The sequence below is a fragment of the Artemia sp. Qi Xiang Cuo genome, chromosome 7 (assembly GCF_049724085.1).
Source record: "Artemia sp. Qi Xiang Cuo chromosome 7, ASM4972408v1, whole genome shotgun sequence".
Classification (NCBI taxonomy): domain Eukaryota; kingdom Metazoa; phylum Arthropoda; class Branchiopoda; order Anostraca; family Artemiidae; genus Artemia; species Artemia sp. Qi Xiang Cuo.
In genome coordinates, this window is record NC_142800.1 from 25,783,071 (window position 1) to 25,805,911 (window position 22,841).

The 22,841-nt window shown below is 36.8% G+C and overlaps 1 protein-coding gene across 4 annotated transcripts in view; it reads left to right on the top strand.

Moving 5' to 3' along the window:
• Positions 1-9,075: 9,075 nt before the first annotated feature.
• The window catches only part of Cog2 (conserved oligomeric Golgi complex subunit 2), a 91,497-nt gene continuing 77,731 nt past the window's right edge, over positions 9,076-22,841 (top strand). For 2 of the 4 annotated variants that reach the window (XM_089092129.1, XM_089092132.1), the window contains exons 1-2: positions 9,076-9,123; positions 19,486-19,589. In XM_089092129.1, the coding sequence (XP_088948255.1) occupies positions 19,539-19,589 (51 nt within the window). In that variant the 5' untranslated portion in view covers positions 9,076-9,123; positions 19,486-19,538. Of the gene's footprint in view, positions 9,177-19,485; positions 19,590-22,841 lie in introns of all 4 variants that reach the window. The other 2 variants (XM_089092130.1, XM_089092131.1) reach the window with 2 other exon arrangements.

Genomic DNA, 22,841 nt, shown 5'->3' on the forward strand with positions numbered 1-22,841 from the left:
TTTTATTTTTCCTTGGGCCTTATTCGTAATGCGGCTCTCAGAGTTCAGACGCTTGACTAGGTTTAGCCCCTAGTTCCCACTTGCTGCGCGTTGTGAAATGGGAATAACAAAACTTTTTTTTAACGTATAAAAAATACTACGAAAATCACTTGTATGTTGTGGAAAAATATCAACTACCTATACCTTATCTACAGGAAATTAGTTTCAATCCACTATTCTCTGTTTAACTTCTATTATAGCTACAAAAAAGTAAAATAATGTCAATTTATAAGTTAAGGCTTGTAAGAAATTGAACAATAAGCTGTCACGTTTTCTCACACGCTTTGAAAAATCTCAACATTTTTGATTTTGTAATTTTCCACAAAAAGGCTGTTAAAAAAGCTTCTGTAGTCCGCAAAATTGTTGCGGTTTGCAGTGTGTGGAAACTAGAGACCTTTTTTGGTGAACATATTGTTAATCAACAATCTCCAGAATATGTTTGCTCATTAATTTTTATGGATCAGGAATGTTTTTTGTAAGAATTTTTATTCTTTTTAAAAATATGTCAACATTTTTAAAATCACGTGATCATTCTTCTATTATGTTCTATTGGATTCAAGTTTGCTTCGACAATTTTCACTGCTTACGCAGCTTTTCACTGTTTGATCAAAATCTGAAATTTTCAGTTTTATACAAATAAATGTGTCTAGTACTCTTTAAGAAGAGAAAGAGGTAGTTAAATAAAAAAGAAGCACTGCTCGTGTCTTACTTAAGAAAATAGATCAAGCCAATAATGAAAGTAAAAACTTTTATGGCAAAATAATTGTTTTTCTTCTAAAACTGTAAGAACAAAAAAAAACACAATAATATACTGCATTGAAATTTGCATTGCTAAATTTGACTAACCAATGTTTTCGTTTTTCCATTTTGGTAAACAGAAATTTCAATTGTTGGTCATTTTACTTGACAATACACTCCGCTGTCTCTCTTGTGAGTGAGGTGTCCCAGTGGCAAGATCATGCTGCATTACGGGAAAACTTTCTGTTGACCAGCAGTTTTAGTAAAATCCTGAAAAAAAAATTATTTGCGTGAAAAACAGAGCAGCCTTTTCAAATTGCCATGCACTCCACTTCTTTATTGCTTAGAATTACTCCCACAATCGACAATTGTCAATTCTTTGTAAGATACAACTCTCAAATTAGCTCTGGCCAGCTCAGTTGTTCAATTTCTTGTAAGGTTTTCCTTTAATAATGGCTTCCGATGTAGTCAAAATCGGATAATAACTTCTGCTAAGTGATTATAGTAACACAATAAAAGGTTTAAGAGCAAAAGAGTTTGCAAAAAAAATTTAGGTAATATAACTGACTTTTTATCACTAAAAAGACAGTTCACTTTCTTTTACTCGCACAGCTTTCAGTTTATATTGGCTGCAAATTTTCACCAATAGAATCAGCCACCATCTCTTACTTTTGAATGTCAATTAGACCAGCATTTGATAACCAAAGAGTTTTGTGGGAGCGTCAAAACGATTCACAAAGCACACGGAAACGGGTTGTTTATCAATAATTTAGATTCAGTATTATTTGTGGGACGTTTAGGAAAAAAGCCTAGTGTTGATAAAACAAAATCATTGTTGGTCGCTAGAACACAATTGTTGATCGACAATGTTTTAGCAAAACATATTGTTGCTCATCAATGTTGATCAACAACGTCATCAGAAAAATTTTTAGGGAAAAGACAAATCCTCGTGGTCTTTCAATATTGGGATTGATTGATCGAAAGTTCATCAGTTTGAAAGTTCAGTTCAAAATTACTTTGATACTAGGTACACACTGCCATTCTGTAGCGTAAGATGGTAAAATGAGCCATGATTGGTCAGCCAAAATTAATCCGCCAGTTGGAATCAAGTCTACATGTTTGTAGATCTTAAGTAATTCAATGTGAACTGGTCGAATAGCCAATGTATATCCAGCATAAACATAATTGAAAACAACATGACTAGTTAAGAAATATCTTTTGAAAAGTTTCATACAACCAAGAAGTGATGCAAAATGAATAAAGTTGAAATGCCTGTCTGGATTGCATTATAAAACGAACTGAGCCCATAATATGTTTGGAAATAATGGTATAAGATTATATTTTATGACAAAATAAGATTTTTCCTTCATTAGTTCCAATAGGATAAGGCTATTTTTGCCCCAAGTCCTATTTTTGCATTACTATTACGAAAATGGAGGTTTCTAATTTGTATTTTGTATATGATACATTACAATTTTTTTAAAGTCTCTTAGAAAAACAATCTAAAAAAGGTATTTGACAGGGATATCAAACGCCAACTAGCTCTGGCTTTAGAGACTATTGGAAATCTTTAAATGCTAAAATTTGAACCAATTTTTATCTCTTCAATAGTGTGAAGGCTTTAATTGATTTGTATTAGCATGAGACTTGAACCCTGCAGTTATGAGACGAGCACAAAGTCCCCACATTCAAGATACGGTGCTTTCGCCGTATCGCGAGGACAACCTACATTTACCAAGGGACAAACTAGGAGACGTGAAGACGGTGGAAAGACATATTACTAAATTAGATAAATCAGCATCAAATGCGATGGCTTGGGCTGATTTACACCAATAACACTTGAAGTTATGATACGTGGATAACCATCACGAGGAATACCCTTGAAACGGTGGATTGATACTTTGGCCGCCAGTTGATTGCGAAGCCTTCCGGAACAACATTATATTAATCGGTATACTAAGCATTTGCTCATACCCTGTGAAATTACCCCTACATATCCAGTGAGAATAGTTGGGAACTAAAATAGGTTTATCCCTTCCTCTTTGTCTGAAATATATGTTATTTGGTTTGTCTCTTTGAAGTTACCACAAGCGCCTTGAAGAGGAAAGAAGCAAGATAAACTAAGGAAACTCTAGTGAATAGGTAAGATAAGATAGTACTTATTTTCAAAAGACTATGACAAGTTCTAATAGAGTCAAATTATCTTTATATGTCCAGTAAAAGAAACAGCCAAGAAAACAAAACAAAGGTTAAAAATAAATCAAGCATAAAAATGGTCAATAAAAATACATCGTAATTTCGTGAAGTATAACTTTAAAACAAAAATCTAAATCCAAGAACGTAAATAAATTTTATACAGTACGAATAATGGCCAAAACAACAGGGGGACGGGGTAAAATAATATTTTATAACACCTTATGACAATCAACTATCACAAGCTTAAAAAAAAAGACAAAAAAGGCGAATTTGTATTTCAAGTCACACTTTAAAAATCGAAACAACTGAAATCAAAAGTCAAAATCCTTAAAGATACATCAAGAATAAAAAATTTTGCCAATTGAAGAAGGGATTGTGCAAAGACTGACCTCACATAAACATCGAATATGGGCAACATAAAAGCCATAATAGATAAAAAGTCGAAAACGTTGTTGTGACAACACACCAACAAATAAGAAAAGATACGAAGGAGTTAATTTTTGTTCAGGACACATACCAGGAATCACTAATGTGCTCTAGAATAAACGAGATAAAACTTTTTTGGAACCTCTCTGTAACAGCATGGATCGGACAGTAATGGGGTTGTCAAATCCTGGGAAAATGTCCTCAGTACAGGGATTAGAAATGGCCGATTTAGCATAACGCAAGTAATTTTTTTCCCTCCTTTCTTTTAAGGCGGTAATGCGCTCGGCTTTAAGGAGGAAGGAGTATGGGATTTGACTCTCTTTGCAAATGATTCAGAGCGAACACTTTTGGACTGACACAATCTTGTCGCCAAGTTCACTTGAAATTTGCGAATGCAAGACCGGACATGAATATTAAAATGAAGGCCTGGCAAAGGATGAGTAAACATGGAGAGAATGTATTCTTGCGCAATTAAAATTTATTTAACAGTTTGAACACGGATAGTGAGTAGCTAGAACTAATCAAGAACAGGCAAAATGTTATTCTATAATAAATATTTATCAATAATTATAAAAGCAGGAAGAGCAAAAAAATTTGATTTCTTAGGAGCTGCATTGCTTCTACCATTTTTCTAGTTTAGCGTTAATCTTTCAGAAATTTAAGTTCTAAAGCTAGTAATTTTTCTTTTACACAACTATAACTATTAGGGTTCAAAAACTTATAGTCAACAATATAAAGTTTTCTGACATCAAAATAACGTACGTTAAAAACAACTCTCAAAGTTGCTCTAATTACCAATGTTTTATTCTTCTTTTATTTTTTTTTCTCAGTGTTACTTTAATTTTTTTTTTTTTTTGTCCTTAACAAGTTATCTTCTAGGATCTTTATTGTTATTGATGTTTGTGTTATGTTTTTATTCAAATAAAATTGAATTGAATTGAATTGAAAGTTAAAAATAAATGTTAATAAAATACTAAACTTAATAACATTATATTTCTAAAATGTCCAATGTTTGTAGCTTAAAAATTCCACACTATTCGTCATCAGCATCATCAAATTTGCTTGAGTTACAAAAGTCACCGTGTGCTATTTTAATATTATAAAACACTTTATTATCGAATTGATTTTTCGTTCCTTCTCTAAGTTTCACAACATTGGGGCAAGTTTACCCTATTATTTTCTATGTTCAAATGTCCTTAATTCCTTTATTTAGTATTGAAACTGATCGTTTGTGAAATTATTAGGTTAGTGACAACGATTTTTTTTTTTTTTACAATAATGACTATGATTATCTAATTTTTGGAGCTGAAGTTTCAGAAATTTTACATCGCAGGATCCTTTTTTAATTTATTTATGATTGCATCTAATAAAAAAAGCAGCATTTCATTATACATTCATGTGTGGAAGGTACATCTTCAAACATATCGTAAAATTTTCCAAGTAGACCACGACGCCGCGTGGGTTTTCCTTTCGGCGGCGAACAGCTGCGCCAAAGGGGAAATGGTGGCTTGCGGCAGCACACCGCAAAAAAATTACGGCGCGCTGCTGATTTTTCTCCGGTGGTGTGCCGCGGGTTGACACAAATTTTTCCAATCAGGAAAGATTTCAAAATTATCCTAAACACCACAAGCGACGTATCGCTCAAATAAAATAAAACTCAATAATCTGTAGGATCAAGATTCTTTTTTTTCTGATTTTTTAATCTCTCGCTTTTCAATAAACGGTAGCATTCGCTTCCCTCCGCGTCCGTGTTTTCATGATGCTTGTCATTGTACTTATTGAAACCCATTTTCAGTAGCCCATGTTTGACGCACAATGGGTCTTATTCAGCTTTCGTTTTCGGGACGTACTTTTGAGGGGGAAACTTAAAAGTTTGGAAATTGAAAATTAAAAGACTCGCTACAGGCGAAAAAGTCTTTTCGGGATGTCTGCTTTGATTTCCTTAGAAGCTCTCTTAAGTCATTTAAAGCCAATATTACGTATTTTTTTTCTGACAAAGTTTAAATTTAGTGGCAAAAGTAAAGAGGAACTTCGCATATTGATGTGCCTCCTACTTGGTCCTAGTCCTAAACTGCTGAATCTTCTATTGATTAATATCAAGATGAAGCAAAGCAGGCCAATGAAAACGTGTTTTAATGGAACATGCACATGGCGCCTGACTAGCGCGCAGCCGAAAACAGATTGTTTTTTACTGAAATGGATATGTATGTATAATATATATGAAATGTAAAGCCATTTAAATTTCAAGTCATTTAAAGCCAATATTACGTTTTTTTTCTGAAAAAGTTTAAATTTAGCACCAAAAATAAAGAGGAACTTCGCATATTGATGCGCCTCCTACTTGGTCCTAGTCCTAGACTGCTGAATCTTCTATTGACTAATATCAAGATGAAGCAAAGCATGGCAATGAAAACGTCTTTCAATGGAACTTGGACATGGCGCCCGACTAGCGCGCAGCCGAAAACAGTTTGTTTTTACTGAAATGGATAGGGGTTTGTTATATATATGAAATCCAGTTTGAATTAAATAGAAAAAAGAACAAAAGCCCAAAGAACAAAAAGATATAAGCCAACCTCAAATGAAAACCCATGCATTTCTTTTTGGAAGGATAAAAAAGGAGCACATCATTCCAGTGCGCAAATTTTAAACGGAAGAAAAGAAGAAATGCTAAAAAAAAACTCAGTAAGACCCGTTCAAATTGAACGCTGATCACTTTTCTAGCGGGACTAGATCCGGTACCAGCTTGTAGTTGTTATGGATGAACTGCAGCTGGTTAGTTCTCACTGGAGTAATTGAGGATCTTTTAGCAGTGACAATAAGACCCGTCGTTGAAACATGACGCTCTTGGCCGGCAGACCAAGAATCATTCGTGCAAGGGCTGCAACCACAGGGATGCGCTCTCTTTGATCCTTCCAGAATGTAATGCCTGGGTTTTCTTTTGAAGACGGCTTTGACCTATAAGCTCTTGATGCTTCACTTGCTAAACTTAGGTACAAGTCCACTTGTTTTCTAACAGCTTCGTCTCTTTCAGTAAGATCCACAAGTTCTTCCTATCAAGAGTAGAGTTCCGCCAAAATTCTCTTTCGAGACTGTAGTTGCGATGTTACCGGTACCTAAGAAGAGAAATTAAGTAGTAAATCTAGCAGTTACAAGAGAAAATTCCAAGTCTCTAAAAGAAATACTCTAAAAAAAAGTTCAGTTGGCTTAAGACCCGTTCTTAATGTCTTTGACTGGGCAGTGGTGGTAGCTGGCCCAGTGCTGCAGTTTCTTAGGTAAGGGTACCATTCCAACCAGCTAACCAAAATCTCGAAAAAGAATTTTGGCGGAACTTTCATCTTCATCTGAAAAACTTGACCTGTACCAAACTAATAGGTCAAAGCCGTCCTCAAATGAAAACCCATGAATTTTTTTTTGGAAGGATCAAAGAGAGTACATTATCCCTCTGTGCCAATTTAAAAATAGAAAAAACGAAGAAATACCTTGCCCAACTCTGTGTGTAAGCTCTTATTCCTAAATTCTGGTTAAAAGTCAATATCAATACACTTTTACAAAGTTACTTAGCACGCTAACCAATATTGTGAAAGTACACACCTCAGGGAAAACAGCTTCTGGGTCAGTTCACTTGTCTAAAGATTCATGATCTCCAAAAGATACAGTTGTGGCAGTATCCTCATCACTGTCATGAGAAACTTCTGGGCCACTAAAGCTCGGCACTGATATTACAGACAAACTGCTTAGCTGTCATGATGCTAGCAGACTTAGAAGATGTTGTACTTCTTGCACAGACAGGTGATTTTTTACCGTCATGATCGAAAACTCTTTCTTGCTTTTTGGACACAGATCTTCGTCGATCTCCCTCAGCTTCAAAAGCTGAAAGTCTAGGAGGACTGCAGTTACCATCAGATTATCCCTGTGAAAACGGCTGTCAAAACAGTTTAGTAGGAGACTTGCTTATAATATCCTTTCTTAAATTTAAATTGGAGACTTTCTTAAATTTCTTATATCCTGCTTCTACTGGATAGCATATCTGCCCCTTTACAGCCAAATAGACTAAATAATAGGCCTATATGCTAGGAAATAAGATTTTGATATCAGTGGTCCCTAATCTGCACATTCTCCAGTCCTATTGTTTCAACATACTTTATTATGGCAAGGATTAATAATCCTTTGCTATAGAAAGGTTTTTTGAATAGCCCATTGCATATAGGCATATGGCATGCCCAAAAGTTTCAAGCTCGTAGCCTAGGAGAGGGGGTAGTTGAATACTTAATAAGAAGGAGTAAAACTCCATTTTCTTTAGTTTCAAACCTCAAAGTCTTCTTCAGTCAAAGTTATTTGTTTATTTGTATATATCCTGACTATCAAATCAATGTTACTACTTTTCTGTTTCGTCAAAGCTGAATAAGGTGAACTGATGCCAGTAGATTATAACTACAGCATTAGCTCTAAAACTCTAACAGCCAAACCGAAACGAAATCAACAAATCACGACAAAAAAATAGGGCCAAATAGACGTGCTGGTGGTGCACCACTGTGCTGATGGTACAAGCGGCGCGCCGGCGCGCCACCGACGCCGGCACCTCTTTCATCGGCGACGTGCCGCTGATAAATAGGCCGGGCGTTGGGGACTACTTCCAAGAAAAGGAACGTTCCTGTATTTGCGTGCCATCACATAGTTAGGTTGAGGAATTTCTACCCACGGCAATAAGTAGCGCACAAACTAAAATAGAACTATGTTCCGCTACAGCCTTACTCAAGTGTCTGACTCAAAACCAACCCAAATGACTTTTTATAAACATATGATCTGAGCTTGTACGAGTAATACGAATATCAGTCTTGCATAATCGCTCTTTTTCCATTCATTACAATATGAGCTCCAGCAAACAGTGAAGATTCATGCACATATACGTAAATACAACTAGATTACTTTATATTTCTTTTCAGTTTGAAAGGCATGCTTGAGAAATTTTATTCCATAATCATAATACATAATATATTTCAAAAACCAAAAAAAAGTTTTTTGTATCTTTGACACTTTTTATCAATTTCAGGACATAGTCCAAAATGTAGAAAAAAATTATTTTATAACTTTGAGCATAAGAACTACTTTTTGCCAGTATTGTTATGAAAAATGACAACTTCGTATTGGATGTTGCCATTAAAAAAAATCATTGTCCTTGGGGATTGTGACATGCTCAAATATTTTCGTGTATCTTACCTATATCTATCGGTGATTTTTTCTCTAAAATAAATAAATAATTGATGAAATAAAAAAATAAATAATTGAATCAATTAAGTCTTATTCATTATGCTTTACTGACATCAGTTTTTACTCAAGCACCATCTGTGTATGAGCAGATACTAACCTCGTCAAAAAGTATCTGGGCTTTTGTTGGGTAAAAACTGAAAATAAGATATGCCCAAAGATTTCAAAATATTTTAGTTTCCAAATTCCTCTGGCAATTCATATAGGGTTCATTATTTTAGTGAGCTAAAATAGTGAATCCGAATCATGAAGAACCGAATTCGATTGAATTCAAAGACGGAGAAGTGAAAGCATTTACTAAAATAGCGAAATAGAAAGACAGATCCAAAGAACAGCTTTCAGTTCCGTTTCAGCTCCGTTTCATTTTCCGCCTAAATTTTTTATGGAAAGCACAAAGAATTTAAATTAGATAAAACGTGGACAGTACACTCCTAGTCTTAAGTTCATCAGGGTGAGAGGGTATAAAATTGACGTTTTTCATTATTTCATGACTTAAACCTTAGGAATACCAGGTAGGTAAATTTCTACCGAATCATATTATTGACTTACGCATAAAGTGAATATAGCCTACCACTCAATGCCTTTTTTATGCTGATCACGAATATAGTAGGCCTAATCATTTCTATCGGAAATGAATTTCAGCCCCCCTCCTTTATATGCCAATTCAGGATATATATTTCTACAACCTAACCCTGAATTGGTATATATAGGGGGGGGGGGCAAAATTCATTTCTGATAGAAAAAATTATTAGGCTATATTTGTAATCAGCATAAAAAAAGGCATCAAATGGTGTGTTCATTTTATTCCTAACTTAATAAAATGATTTGGTAGAAATTTACCAGGATACATGCTTATATTTCATGTTGAGAGTAACTGTCTTGTCTTTGGTTTTGTCATAGGAATAGGCCTAGGCTATTTTTCTGTGGAGCTCAACAGAGCATATTGTTAGCCTACTGTTGTGTTTATGTTTAAATTGTAGATGAAGAGCTTTTATCCAGGCTATCTCTGGAAAGTAGCCAAGGAAGTTGAATGACACTTTAAGGGACAAATCAAGAGTCTTAATGAATCCTGGGAAGGTATGCTAGGCTATTTTGAAGCAACTAACACCCCCTCCCTTTCACTCCAAAGGGTACTAACTTTTGATGACCTACAATTTGATAAATTATAGTTTTTGTGCTATAAAAGTGAAACTTTGCCCAGATATGCTATAGGCTAGGCCTACAGCTCAAATGAGATAAAAATTTATTTCCTGATAGCCTAGCCCTAGCCAGATATTGCCCTAGGAATATATTAAAAATAAAACAATGGCATCCTTACTTTATAGGCTAATATGCAGGATCTTTCTATTAGGCTAATCAGAAGAAAATTTTTCCTCCCATTGTTGATAATTTTTTTTAAACTGTCAATGTGGGTAGGTATTGTGCTTTTTCCAAAAAGCAACCATGATACTTGGAAATAATGTAAAATAAGGAATCTAGTGGTATCATTTTCATTTAGTGAGCATTTCCCATCAGAAGTGGCCAACCACTAGGCTATATTACCTTAAATCACATTGTTTAGGGAGTAAAGACAGTTTTGTGATGGTGCTGGTGATTAATGACAGTGGTGTAAATTGGCTGCATTCCTCTGTCTTCTGTGGTTGCATCTACCAGTCATGATCAACTCAAGATTTGAAGACATTGGTGGTAGGGGCTGTTACTGTTTCATCAGTCAGAGAATATCAATAGAACACAATTCTATTGGAAGATAAGCGTTTGGCTCTATGTATCTTACTGGCTAATAACTTCTTAATCAGGACCATGTCTCCCCTTTGTCTTCTATAAACTAGTGATTATAGCTTAAGTTCTCTAGTTCTTACAGGATAGTCAAGACTTTTCACCTCTTTGGGCCTATAATGCTGTGACCTCTCTGAATAGATTCAATGGCAGCTACATCATCCTTATCAGAAGCAATGCTGCAGCATTGCCTATAGTAAAGGCCATACAGCTCCAATGTTTTATTATTTATTATTATTTTTTCTTTTCTAGAAGCACTTCATATGGAAGGGGTGGTTGTTGTATAAACTTTAGAGGGAGCTCATTTGATTAGAAATCAGAAGTTCTAGTGCCCTTTTTAAGAGTCTTTTTAGATAGCCATTTTGTTAAAAATAGTTAGAGGATCATATAACAAGGGTCAACACAACCCCCAGGGCCAAGGTGCAGGCATTGTAAGTTATGCCCTAGGGGTATATATGGCTCTCATAGAAGGGATGCTTATATAAGCTTCAAAGAGGGCTCATTTGATAAGAAATTGAAAGTTCTAGTTCACTTTTTATGAGTCAAAAGAGATCAGAGGACAACTAGCCCCCCCCCCCCCGAACCCGTTTTTCCCCAAATATGTCCAATAAAAATTTTGAGATAGTCATTTTGTTAAAAATAGTTCAAAGATCATCTAACAAAACCTCTAGGGTCAGCACAACCCCCAAGGGCCCAGGGGCTGGCATAATGAAGGAATGATTATATAATAATGAAGGAATGCTTATATTGGCATAATGCATAATGCTGGCATAATGAAGGAATGCTTATATAAACTTCAGAGAGGGCTCATTTGATTGGAAATTGAAAGTTCTGGTTCACTTTTTAAGAGTCAAAAGAGATAAGAGGCAACTAGCAACCCCCCCCCCCCACACACACACACAACCTTTTTTCCCTAAATACATCTGATAAAAATTTTGAGATAGCCATTTTGTTAAAAATAGTTCAAAGATCAAATAACAAAAAGTCTGGGGTTGACACCCCCCCCCCAGAGTCTGGGGGCAGGTGTTTTAAGGTATACCCTGGGGGTATATATGGTTCTAATAAAAGGGATGCTCATATAAACTTCAGAGATGGCTCATTTGATTAGAAATTGAAAGTTCTAGTTGACTTTTTAAGAGCCAAAAGAGATCAGAGGGCAACTAGCCCCCCATGCTGTTTTTTTCACCAAACCCTTCCAATAAAGATTTTAAGATAGCCATTTTGTAAAGATTAGTTCAAACACTTGATAATAAAAACTCAGGGTTTGACAAAGTCCTCCAGGGCCTGGGGGCAGGTGCTGTAAGTTATTTAAGTTGTGTAATATCCAAGGGCATATAAGGTTTTTATGTAAGGAGGTTGCATAAACTTCAGAGGTGGCTCATTTGATTAGAAATTGGAAGTTCTAGTTACCTTTTGAGTCAAAAGGGAATGGAGGGTATCTACCCCTCCCCACACACACATATCATCTAACAAAAACTCCTGGGGTTGACACAACCCCCCAGGGCCCAGGGGAAGGTGTTTTAAGTTATACCCTGGGGGTATATATGGTTCTAATAAAAGGGATGCTCATATAAACTTCAGATAGGGCTCATTTGATTTGAAATTGAAAGTTCTAGTTCACTTTCTAAGAGCCAAAAGAGACCAGATTGCAACTAGCCCTCCATGCTTTTTTTTTTTATCCAAACCCTTCCAATAAAGATTTTGAGATAGCTATTTTGTAAAAATTAGTTCAAACAATAGATAATAAAAACTCAGGGTTTGGAAAAATCCCCCAGGGCCTGGGGGCAGGTGCTGTAAGTTATGCCCCAAGGGCATATAAGGTTTTATGTGAGGGGGGCTGCATAAACTTTTTGATTAGAAATTGGAAGTTCTAGTTATTTTTTATGAGTCAAAGGGGAATGGAGGGTATCTACCCCCCCCCCCCCGACACACACACACCCTCTTTTCCACAAATGTGTCTGATCACAATTTTGAGATATGCCAGTTTACTTGAAATAGTCCAATGATCAGCTAACAAAAATTTGGGGTTAACATACCCCTCCCCCTCCAGAGCCATGGGGAAGGGTTGTAACTTATGCCCTGGGGGCATATAAAATTTTCATGGGAGAAGTAGTGATATAGACCTCAGAGGGGACTCAAATGATTAGGAATTGAAAGTTCTAATTCCCTTTTTAAGAGTCAAAAGCTATCCAATTGTAATTATCTGCCCCCCCCCCTCTGCCAACCCTTATTTCCCCAAATACATCCAATTGAATTTTTATATACCTATTTTGTTCAAAATAGACCAAAGATGCAATAGTGCAGTGCAATAGTGCAAGGAAGTGCAATAGTGCTGCCTAAGTAAAGAACAATGTTGGCACAATTTATTTTTTGCTTTGTTTGTTTGTTTCTTTTAGACCCTTTGTACAGAAGGAGTTGTTGTAGAAACTTTGAAAAGGGCTCATTTGATTAGAAATTGGAAGGGCTTGTGCCCTTTTTAATAGCCAAAAGTGATTGGAAGGCAACTAATACCCCTTCTACACCTACCATTTCCCTAAACAAATCCAATCAAAATTTTGAGATAGCCATTTTGTTCAACGTAGTTGAAAGATCTGAAAATTATGTCTTTGTGGGGGACACTCCCTCCACAGCCCTCAGGGCAAGGGTTGTAAGATATGCCCTGGGGGCATATAAGGTTTTTATAGAAAGCTTTGCTGTAGAAACTTCAAAAAAGGCTCGTTCAATTGGAAATTAAAAGGGCTAGTGCCCTTTTAATAGTCAAAAGTGATTGGAGTGAAACTAAGCCAAAAAACATCCAATCAAAATTTTGATATAGACATTTTTTTCAACATAGTTAAAAGTTCTGGAAATTAAGTCTTTGAGGATGAAACCCCCTGCCCCCCCCCCCCAAGCCCTCAGGGCAAGGGTTGTAAGTTATGCTGTGGGGGCATATAAGGTTTTTATAGAAAGCATTGGGTCTTTGGGGATGATAATCCCCTCAGAGCACTCAGGGTAAGGGTTGTAAGTTATGCCCTGGGGGCATATAAGGTATTTATTGAAACTGTTGTCGTAGAAACTTCAATAAGGGCTCATTCGATTGGAATTGATAGGGCTAATAGTCTTTTTAATGGTCGGAAGTGATTGGAGAGCAAATAACCCCTCCCTCTAGCCCAAAAATTCCCCAAACTCACGCAATCAAAATTTTGAGATAGCCATTTTGTTCAACATAGTTGAATGTTCTGGAAATTATGTCTTTGAGGATGACAAACCCCCCACATCCCTCAGGGCAAGGGTCGTAAGTTATGCCCTGGGGGCATATAAGGTTTTTATAAATAAGATTGTCGTAGAAACTTCAAAAAGGGCTCATTCAATTAGAAATTGAAAGGGCTAGTGCCCTTTTTAATAGTAGAAAGTGATTGGAGGGCAAATAGCCCCTCTCTCACGTCCACCATTTCCCCAAACACATCCAATCAAAATTTTGACATAATCATTTTGTTCAACATAGTAGAAAGTTCTGGCAATTATGTCTTTGAAGATGACAGGCCCCCCACACCTTTCAGGGCAAGGGTTGTAAGCTATGCCCTGGTGGGATATAAGGTTTTTATAGATAGCATTGTCGTAGAAACTTCAAAAAGGGCTCATTCAATTGGAAAATTGAAAGGGCTAGTGAAAGGCCCTTTTTAAAAGTCAAAAGTGATTGAAGGGTAACTAAACCCCCTGTCATGCTCACCATTTTCCCAAACACATCCAATCAAAATTTTGAGATATCCATTTTTTCAACATAGTTGAAAGTTCTGGAAATTAGGTCTTTGAGGATTACCCCCCCCCCCCCCCCCACATCCCTCAGGGCAAGGGCTATAAGTTATGCCCTGGGGGCATATAAAGTTTTTATAGAAAGGTTCGGTTGTAGAAACTTCAAAATTGTTTCATTTAATCGGAAATTGAAAGGGCTAGTGCCCTTTGTAATAGTAGAATGTGATTGGAGGGCAACTAACTCCCCTCTCATGCCCACCATTTCCCCATCTAATCAAAATTTTGAGATAGTCATTTTGTTCAACATAGTTGAAGGGTCTGGAAATTATGTCTTCAAGTATGATCCCCCCCCCACAGCTCTCAGGGCTAAGGTTGTAAGTTATGCCCTTTGATTTATTTTTGTCTTTTTTAAGACTTTATAGTTTGGCCTGCTATTTCCATGCTGGAGAAAAATTTTCAAAAATTTTTAACAACATACATAATTTTAAAAATCTGGACACAAATAGTAGCGCTAATTTCGGATTATGTCTACTCCAGCGGGCCTGAGCTAGAAGACGTGACACTATTCGCAAAAGACATCTGTTTACCTTCTTTGATAGCTGGGATACACTTGCGCTATTTTGATTTGGTTAAATTTTAAGACCAGAAGTAGCCCCAAAAGTTTGAACATAATACCCTCAGTCGTTCTTGGGATACTGCTGAGATGCCCTATTGGGAATTAGAATTAACGCAGTGCATTTCGATTTAATCTTTTCCAATCGAATGAGCCCTTTTAGAAGTTCCTACGACAACTCCCTTGATCTGAAGTGCCCTGGTCTAAAAAAAAAAAAAAAAAAAAAAAAAAAATACTGTAATACATTGTACCCACATCAATCTTTACTATAAAAATGTCAAGTCTTCCAATCACTTTCGACAATTAAAAAGGGCACTAGCCCTTTCGATTTCCAATCAAATGAGCTCTTTTTGAACTTCCACAACAGCGCTTTCTATAAACACCTAATATGCCCCAAGGGCATAAATTACAACCCTTGCCCTGAGGGCTTTGTCATCCTCAAAGACCTAATTTCCAGAACTTTCAACTACGTTGAACAAAATGGATTTCTCAAAAATTGGATTTGATGTGTTTGGGGAAATGGTGGGTGTGAGAGGAGCGTTAGTCGCTCTCCACTTACTTTCGACTATTAAAAAAGGCACTAGCCCTTTCAATTTCCAATCAAATGAGCCCTTTTGAAGTTTCTTCAACAACGCTTTCAATAAAAACCTTATATGGCCCTGGTGCATAACTTACACCCTTGCCCTGAGGGCTGGGGAGGGAGGTTGTCATCCTCAAAGACCTAATTTCCAGAACTTTCAACTACGTTGAAGAAAATTGCTATCTCAAAATTTTGATTGGATGTGTTTGGGGAAATGGTGGGTGTGAGAGGGGGGTTAGTTGGGCGTGAGGGGGGGGGGGTTAGTTGCCCTCAAATCACTTTTGACGATTAAAAGGGGCACTAGCCGTTTCAACTTCCAATTGAATGGTTTCTTTTTGAATTTTCTACAACAATGCTTTCTATAAAAAAACCTTACATGACCCCAGGGTATAACTTACAACCCTTGCCCTGAGGGCTGTAGGGGGGAGTATCATCCTAAAAAACATAATTTCCCGACTTTTTAACTACGTTGAACAAAATGGCTATCTCAAAATTTTGCTTGGATGTGTTTGGGGAATGGTGGGTGTAAGGGGTGTTAGTTATCCTCCTATCACTTTTGACTATTAAAAAGGGCACAAGTCCTTATAATTTCCAATCGAATAAGCCCTTTTGAAGTTTCAACAAGGTCACTATCTATTAAAACTTAAATGCCCCCAGGGCATAACTTACAACCCTTGTCCCAAGGGCTTTGAAGGGGTTATCATTGTCAAAGACCTAATTTCTAAAACTCTTAACTACGTTGAACAAAATGGTTATCTAAAAATTTTGTTTGGATGTGTTTGGGGAAAAGGTGGGCGTGAGGGGGGGGTTAGTTGCCCACCAATCACTTATCATTCTTAAAAAGGGCCCTAGCCCTTTCATTTTCCAATCGAATGAGCCCATTTTCAAGTTTCTACGAAAAACCTTTCAATATACACCTTGTATGTCCCAAGAGCACAACTTATAACCCTTACGCCGACGCCTTTGGGGGGCATTTTATCCTGATAGTTATAATTTACAGACCTTTCAACTACTTTGAATAAAATGGCTATCTCAAAATTTTGATTGGATGTGTTTGGATTAATGGTGGGCATGGAAGGGGTGTTAGTTGCCTTCCAATCACTTTTGACTATTAAAAAAGACACTAGCCATTTGAATTTCTAATCAAATGATTCCTTTTTGAAGTTTCTACAACAACACTTTCTATAAAAACCTTATATGTTCCCAGAGCATAACTTACAAGCAGTACCATTGGATCTGTGGGGGAGAGTGTCATACTCAAATAAATAGATTCTAGAACTGTCAAATATGTTGAAAGAAATTACTAGCTCAAATTTAGATGGGATGTGTTTGGGGAAAAGGTGGGCACGAGAGGGGGGTTAGTTGCCCTCCAATCACTTTCAACAATTAAAAAGGGCACTAGCCCTTTGAATTTTCAATCGAATGAGCCTTTTTTGAACTTTCTACGACAACGTTTTCTATAAAAACCTTAATCTGGAAATCAACTGTGCTGAACAAAATGGCTATCTCAAAATTTTGATTGGGTGGGTTTGGGGAAAAGGTGGGCATGGAAGGGGTATTAGTTGTCTTCCAATCACTTTTGAGTATTAAAAAGGGCACAAGCCACTCCAATTTCCAATAGAACGAGCCCTTTTTGATGTTTCTGCAACAACTCCTTTGATACAAAGTGCCCTGGTCTAAAGAAAATGATTAGACTTGATAAGTCCATCATAAAGTGCAACATAGCACACTAGAAGCCCAATTTGGGGGACATTTTTGGAATGGAAAGGCTGGGCTGAACACATGGACATCATTGAGAGCTAATTATGTGCTCATTTATAAGCTAATTTCCATATTTAATTGCTCTTTATAAATTTAACTTAATAAGGCAATCATTAAGTGCCACCTGACATCCAAAAAGTGCTATTTGGGTGGTTTTTTCATAAAAAAAAAGAAGAAAAATAACAAAAATAGTGTTGCCCTAATAGTTTTTTCTCCAAATTATTGGGGGGGACTGCATGCCACCCCAAAAGAAATATTGGCAGCTGTCTCCATGAACCTTGACCACTTGCTTCCTATTTGTCAAGAAGGCCATTATCCCAGAATTGGAGTTAGGTTTTTTCTCAGAGGGGAGGGGGGGGGGTAATGTTGACTTTTCTGTCCCCTACTGCACCACCAATACTGTAAGTATTACAATTTTTCATATAAATATTACATTTTTAGCTTGTTTTGCAGCCCCCAGGTATACCACCTTGGGCACTTCTGGACCCCAGGAGGTTTGTTTCGGTTGGTTTTCTTTTTCTAATGCCATGCCAGTTTGGGCTGAGTATCTTATGAAGGTGCTTGATTATAGCTGAGTTCACAAGACTTTCTAAAACTTTACCCATAACTGTTGTTATACTAATTGGTCTATAATTCTGGGCCACATCTTTATTACCCCTTTTGGGAATAGGTGTAATATGTGCCAGTCTCCAGTTTTCTGGTAGCACAATGTGTTTAGTGAACTTTCAAATAGCTTAGTTAGGGGCTCAGCTAAAACTGCATAGGCTTCCCCGAAAAGTTTAGGGGAAATCCCTTCAGGATCACTTGACTTGTTATGATCTAGCCTTTTCAACTGTTTATACACTAACTTAGAATCAAGACTGAGGGTTTGAATAGGACGGACTGTCAATTTGGTAATTTGGCTCTTTTGGTAGGGTTACATCATCTGGGGGTGTGAACACCAATTTGAACAGTTAATTTAGTAAATTTTCTATATTCACAGGGTTAGTAATCAACTGGGATAGGGATGCTACATTGGTCACTGAATATCTACCTGTTTTTTTTTGTGATGCCAATTTCAAGAATTTTTGGGGGGATTATCTTTTGTCTCTGTTACTAAACATTTTTTTTTGTATTCTGCAGTTACTTTTGTTGTCAAATTTCTGAGGTAATTCCTAATTTGTTGCAACTTTTCTAGTTTAGCTGGGGATAGAGTTTTTGTAAGCATTCCATGTTCTCTTTTTTTTATAGCTTTTTGTGCCTTTTGGGAAATAAATGGAAGGGTTCTGTTCCTTTTCACAAACTTCACTTCACTGGTCAAAATTTAGATAGGGAATTTGCTCTTTTAGACAATTTTCTAAACCTAGAAATAAGTAAAGGGTAAAGATAACAGCTTGATAACAACTTCTCAGGGCATATATGATGTATGTATGTATTTATAACCCATTGTACAAAAAGGAGAAAGATGGAGTACAATAAAAAAAAAAGAAAGAAAATCAATCCTAAAGGACAACAACAAACATCAGGCCTAAACATTAAAAAACTTGCCATTCATGGCAAATTTGCCATTTATTTCCATATTTGCCATTTATGGCCAGTTTGGTTACTGGACTCATGAACATTAAGCCTTTCATTGCTTGGCACATGAATATGAAAAACTATATTTTCTCATAAGGTACAAGTTACAGGTCCATGGAGGGACTTGCAGCAGGAATTTATTATATCTTAAACATATACACTTCATTCTAAGACAATCAGACTCACTAAATGTTTTGGAAAACAGAACTAAATAAAAAAAATGTGGCATGGCTTCACTATCATGAACCCTTGCAAGAAGGGCTCTATTCAAATGGGATTGGGAGCTTAACAATTCCATATTTAGATTTTTGACACTCATTCTACAAAAGAAGCCAAAATTTTGATGATTGACTTGCGGCTTTAAGACTTTCGTTTCTAGACCATCCAAAATTCTTGGTGCCCGGTCTACACTTTTTTATAGAAAGTGTAGAGAGTCTAAAAACTCCGCGAATTTTAGAGCATAGAAAATCTATGCACAGTAAAAATTAGCTCAGTCTGTGTAGCAGACTGATCCATCCCAGGTTGCCACTGAAGGAGCTGGAACAGAAGTTAGATTCTATCCAATATGTGGCTGCACTCCGCTTGGAAAACATCCTTATCAATTTTATCCCAACACTTAAGATGAAAATTTTGATTTTCTTTTACCAGATTCAGAAGAATGAATATACAAGGTTTATACAAGCTAAACGCTTTTGCTTAGCTCCCATGAAAGCATTCAAAATTTGTTGAAAATTTATTTTCCTTCATAATCCAACTGCTAATTTCGAAACAGATTTTTGTTAATTAACATTTTTTTTTCAAGGTCTTATTGGCTGCTTCCCGTCTGTTTTCTTTTATTGGATTCTTTTAATCAACATGCCTGCACAGCCATTTGAACCATGCTTTGAAGAAAGAGATTTTTTTCAGGTACAGTAACTACTTTTTCCCTTTCCTATTTTCATTTACGCTAATATTTTGATAATGGTAACATAAATTACATATAATTAGCAAATATACAGTATTTGCTATCATACCTACAAGAAGAAGGGGGGCGGGGTGAGGTAAAAAAGAATTGGCGGATCTGTGGTTTTCATGTGGGGGGCTTAGATTTTGATGATATTTTTCCATAAAATTGTATAAACGTAACTAAAAACTAGACCATATTGAATTGCATCCCAAGCACTGAGGGATTTAACGGAATTATTTAAATTTAAGCACAAACTGCACAAATTAAATTGCAGCAAACCCAAGGAGGGGATTTACCTTGCTTCTCTGTAAGATTGGTCCAACAAACACCCCTATCATTCCCAAAAGAAAATTAAAAAGCTATGGATTAAAAGACTGGATTTTCTTTAATATTCTCCCCCTCTCCTGGAAAGAGGTCTTCTGATACCCTCTCTAAAGCCAGCTTCTCTGTGCACCTACTTTTGGTTTAAACAAAACATTTTACCAACTCTAACCAGTTGTGAAATTGCAACCATTTTTTTAATGCTAGTAATGCTGCAGTCTATGCTAAGGTTAATTCTGCTAATGAAATTTTGATTGAGTATTAATCTATGCACCCAAGATTTATAGCCTGGAGAAATTACAACAGATCACCCACACTTTCTTGGCCTATCCTGTTTTATTCCAAGTTTTCTGTTGTTAGATATTTGTTTTATTCTCTACTATTCAATTTGATAAGTTTTTTTTTTGTATATTTTGGTTTCAACGTGTATGGGCATTCGAATTTTGAAAGACTGAATTCCTATTCCTCCACCCGCCTTCATAATTACTAACGTAAAAAATGGAGGAGACAGCGTATTTTTGGGTAGGGAGGAATATGCCTCCAATCGCTAATATGACATGGTGGATTTTCTGGTGTCTTGAGTTTTCCTGCGTTGAGTTAGCAGTGCTAAGCTAACTCAATTCAGTCAATTGTATTCAGTTGTGTGTGTTATGGTGATGCAGTTGAGTCACTCGTGTTAATTTTGTTTTATTAATTGACTTGTGGAAGTTGTCAATGTTGAGTTTCATATTTACAGTTGGCTGGACTGTGTCATCTTTGTTGGGTTTCTTTTACTGTGTTGTCTATGTTAGGTTTCATTTATTAACCCAACTCTCAATACATATTTTTAGTGGTGATTGTCTATGTTAGTGGTGATTGGAAACGAGGGGTGGTAATGCTCCCCTCAGCCCCCCCGCCCAGCCCTGTACCGTTTTGCCACTTATAAAATAGCTAAATCTTAGTATCTGTAATTTAGTGAGCCCTTCCCTAACTTTACGTGATTCATCAATTCTCCATGACAAGACCAAGAAAAAAAAGAAAGAAAAATTTTACGTAAGATATGTTACATTCTGCGTTGTGTTTTCTAAAGCATAGACAGCTATAAGGAACTCCCCTGAAAATAAAGATTAACACCCTCAAACTAGAAAGATTATTTCTGCTTTTTTTTTTCTTAACTACAATAGCTCCATTCTAGAGCTTTTTTTACGAGTACAAAAAAACGCTAAATATATTTTCACCAGATGAGGCTCATTCGATTGGAAATTGAAGTGGCTTGTGTCCTTTTTAATAGTCGAAAGTTATTGGAGGGCCACTAACCCCCCACTCACGCCCACCTTTCCCCATAACACATCCAATCAAAATTTTGAGATAGCCATTTTGTTCAACTTAGTTTAAAGTTCTGAAAATTAGGTCTTTAAGGATGACACCCCCCCCCACAGCCCTCCGGGCCCGGATTATAAGTTATGCCATGGGGGCATATGAGGTTTTTATAAAAAGCGTTGTCGTAGAAACTTCAAAATGGGCTCATTCGATTGGAAATTGAAATGGCTAGTGCCCTTTTTAATAATTGAAAGTGATTGGAAGGCAACTAAAACCCCTTCCATGCCCACCATTTCCCCAAACACATCCAATAACAATTTTGAGATAGCCATTTGGGAATTATATCTTTGATTAGGAAAATCCCCCCACAGTCTTCAGGGCAAGGGTTATAAGCTATGCTCTTGGGGTATATAAGGTTTTTATTGAAAGCTTTGTCATAGAAGCTTCAAAAAGGGCTCATTCAATTGGAAATTTAAAGGGCTAGTGCTCTTTTAATAGTCGAAAGTGACTGGTAGGCAACTAACCCCCCTCTCACGCCCACCTTTTCCCCAAACAAATCCAATCAAATATTGAGATAGCTATTTTGTTCAACGTAGTTGAAATTTGTGGAAATTAGGTCTTTGAGGATGACCCCCCCCCCCCACAGCCCTCAGGGCAAGGGTTGTTAGTTTTGCCCTGGGGGCATATAAGGTTTTTATAGAAAGTGTTGTCGTAGAAACTTCAAAAGGGCCTATTCAATTGGAAATTGAAACGGCTAGTGTTCTTTTTAATAGTCGAAAGTAATTGGAGGGCAACTAACCCCCTTCTCACTCCCACCATGTCCCCAAACACATACAATCACAAGTTTGAGATAACCATTTTTTCCAACGTAGTTGAAAGTTCTGGAAATTAGGTGTTTGAGGATGACAACCTCCTTACAGCCCTCATGGCAAGGGTTGTAACTTATGCCATAGGGGCATATGAAGTTTTTATAGAAGGAGTTGTCATAGAAGCTTCAAACGAGGCTCATTCAATTGGAAATTGAAAGGGCTTGAGTCCTTTTTAATACTAGAAAGTGATTGAAGAACCACTAACCCCCCTCTCACGCCCACCATTTCCCCAAACATATACAATCAGAACTTTGAGATAGCCATTTTTTCCAACGTAGTTGAAAGTTCTGGAAATTGGGTGTTTGAGGATGGCAACCCCCTTACAGCCCTCAGGGCAAGAACTGTAAGTTATGCCCAGGGGGCATATGAAGTTATAGAAGGAGCTGTCGTAGAAACTTAAAAAGAGCTCATTCGATTGGAAATTGAAAAGGCTAGAGCCCTTTTTAATAGTTGAAGGTAATTGAAGAACAACTAACTCCCCTCTCACCCCACCATTTCCCCAAACACATCCAATCAAAATGTTGAGATATTCATTTTGCTCAACGTAATTGAAAGTTCTGGAAATTAGGCCTTTGACGATGACAACCCCCCGCCCCCACAACCCTCAGGGCAAGGGTTGTAAGTTATGCCCTGGGTCATATAAGGTTTTTATAGAAAGTGTTGTCTTAGAAACTTCAAAAGGGCCTATTCGATTGGGAATTGAAAGGGCTAGTGCCCTTTTTG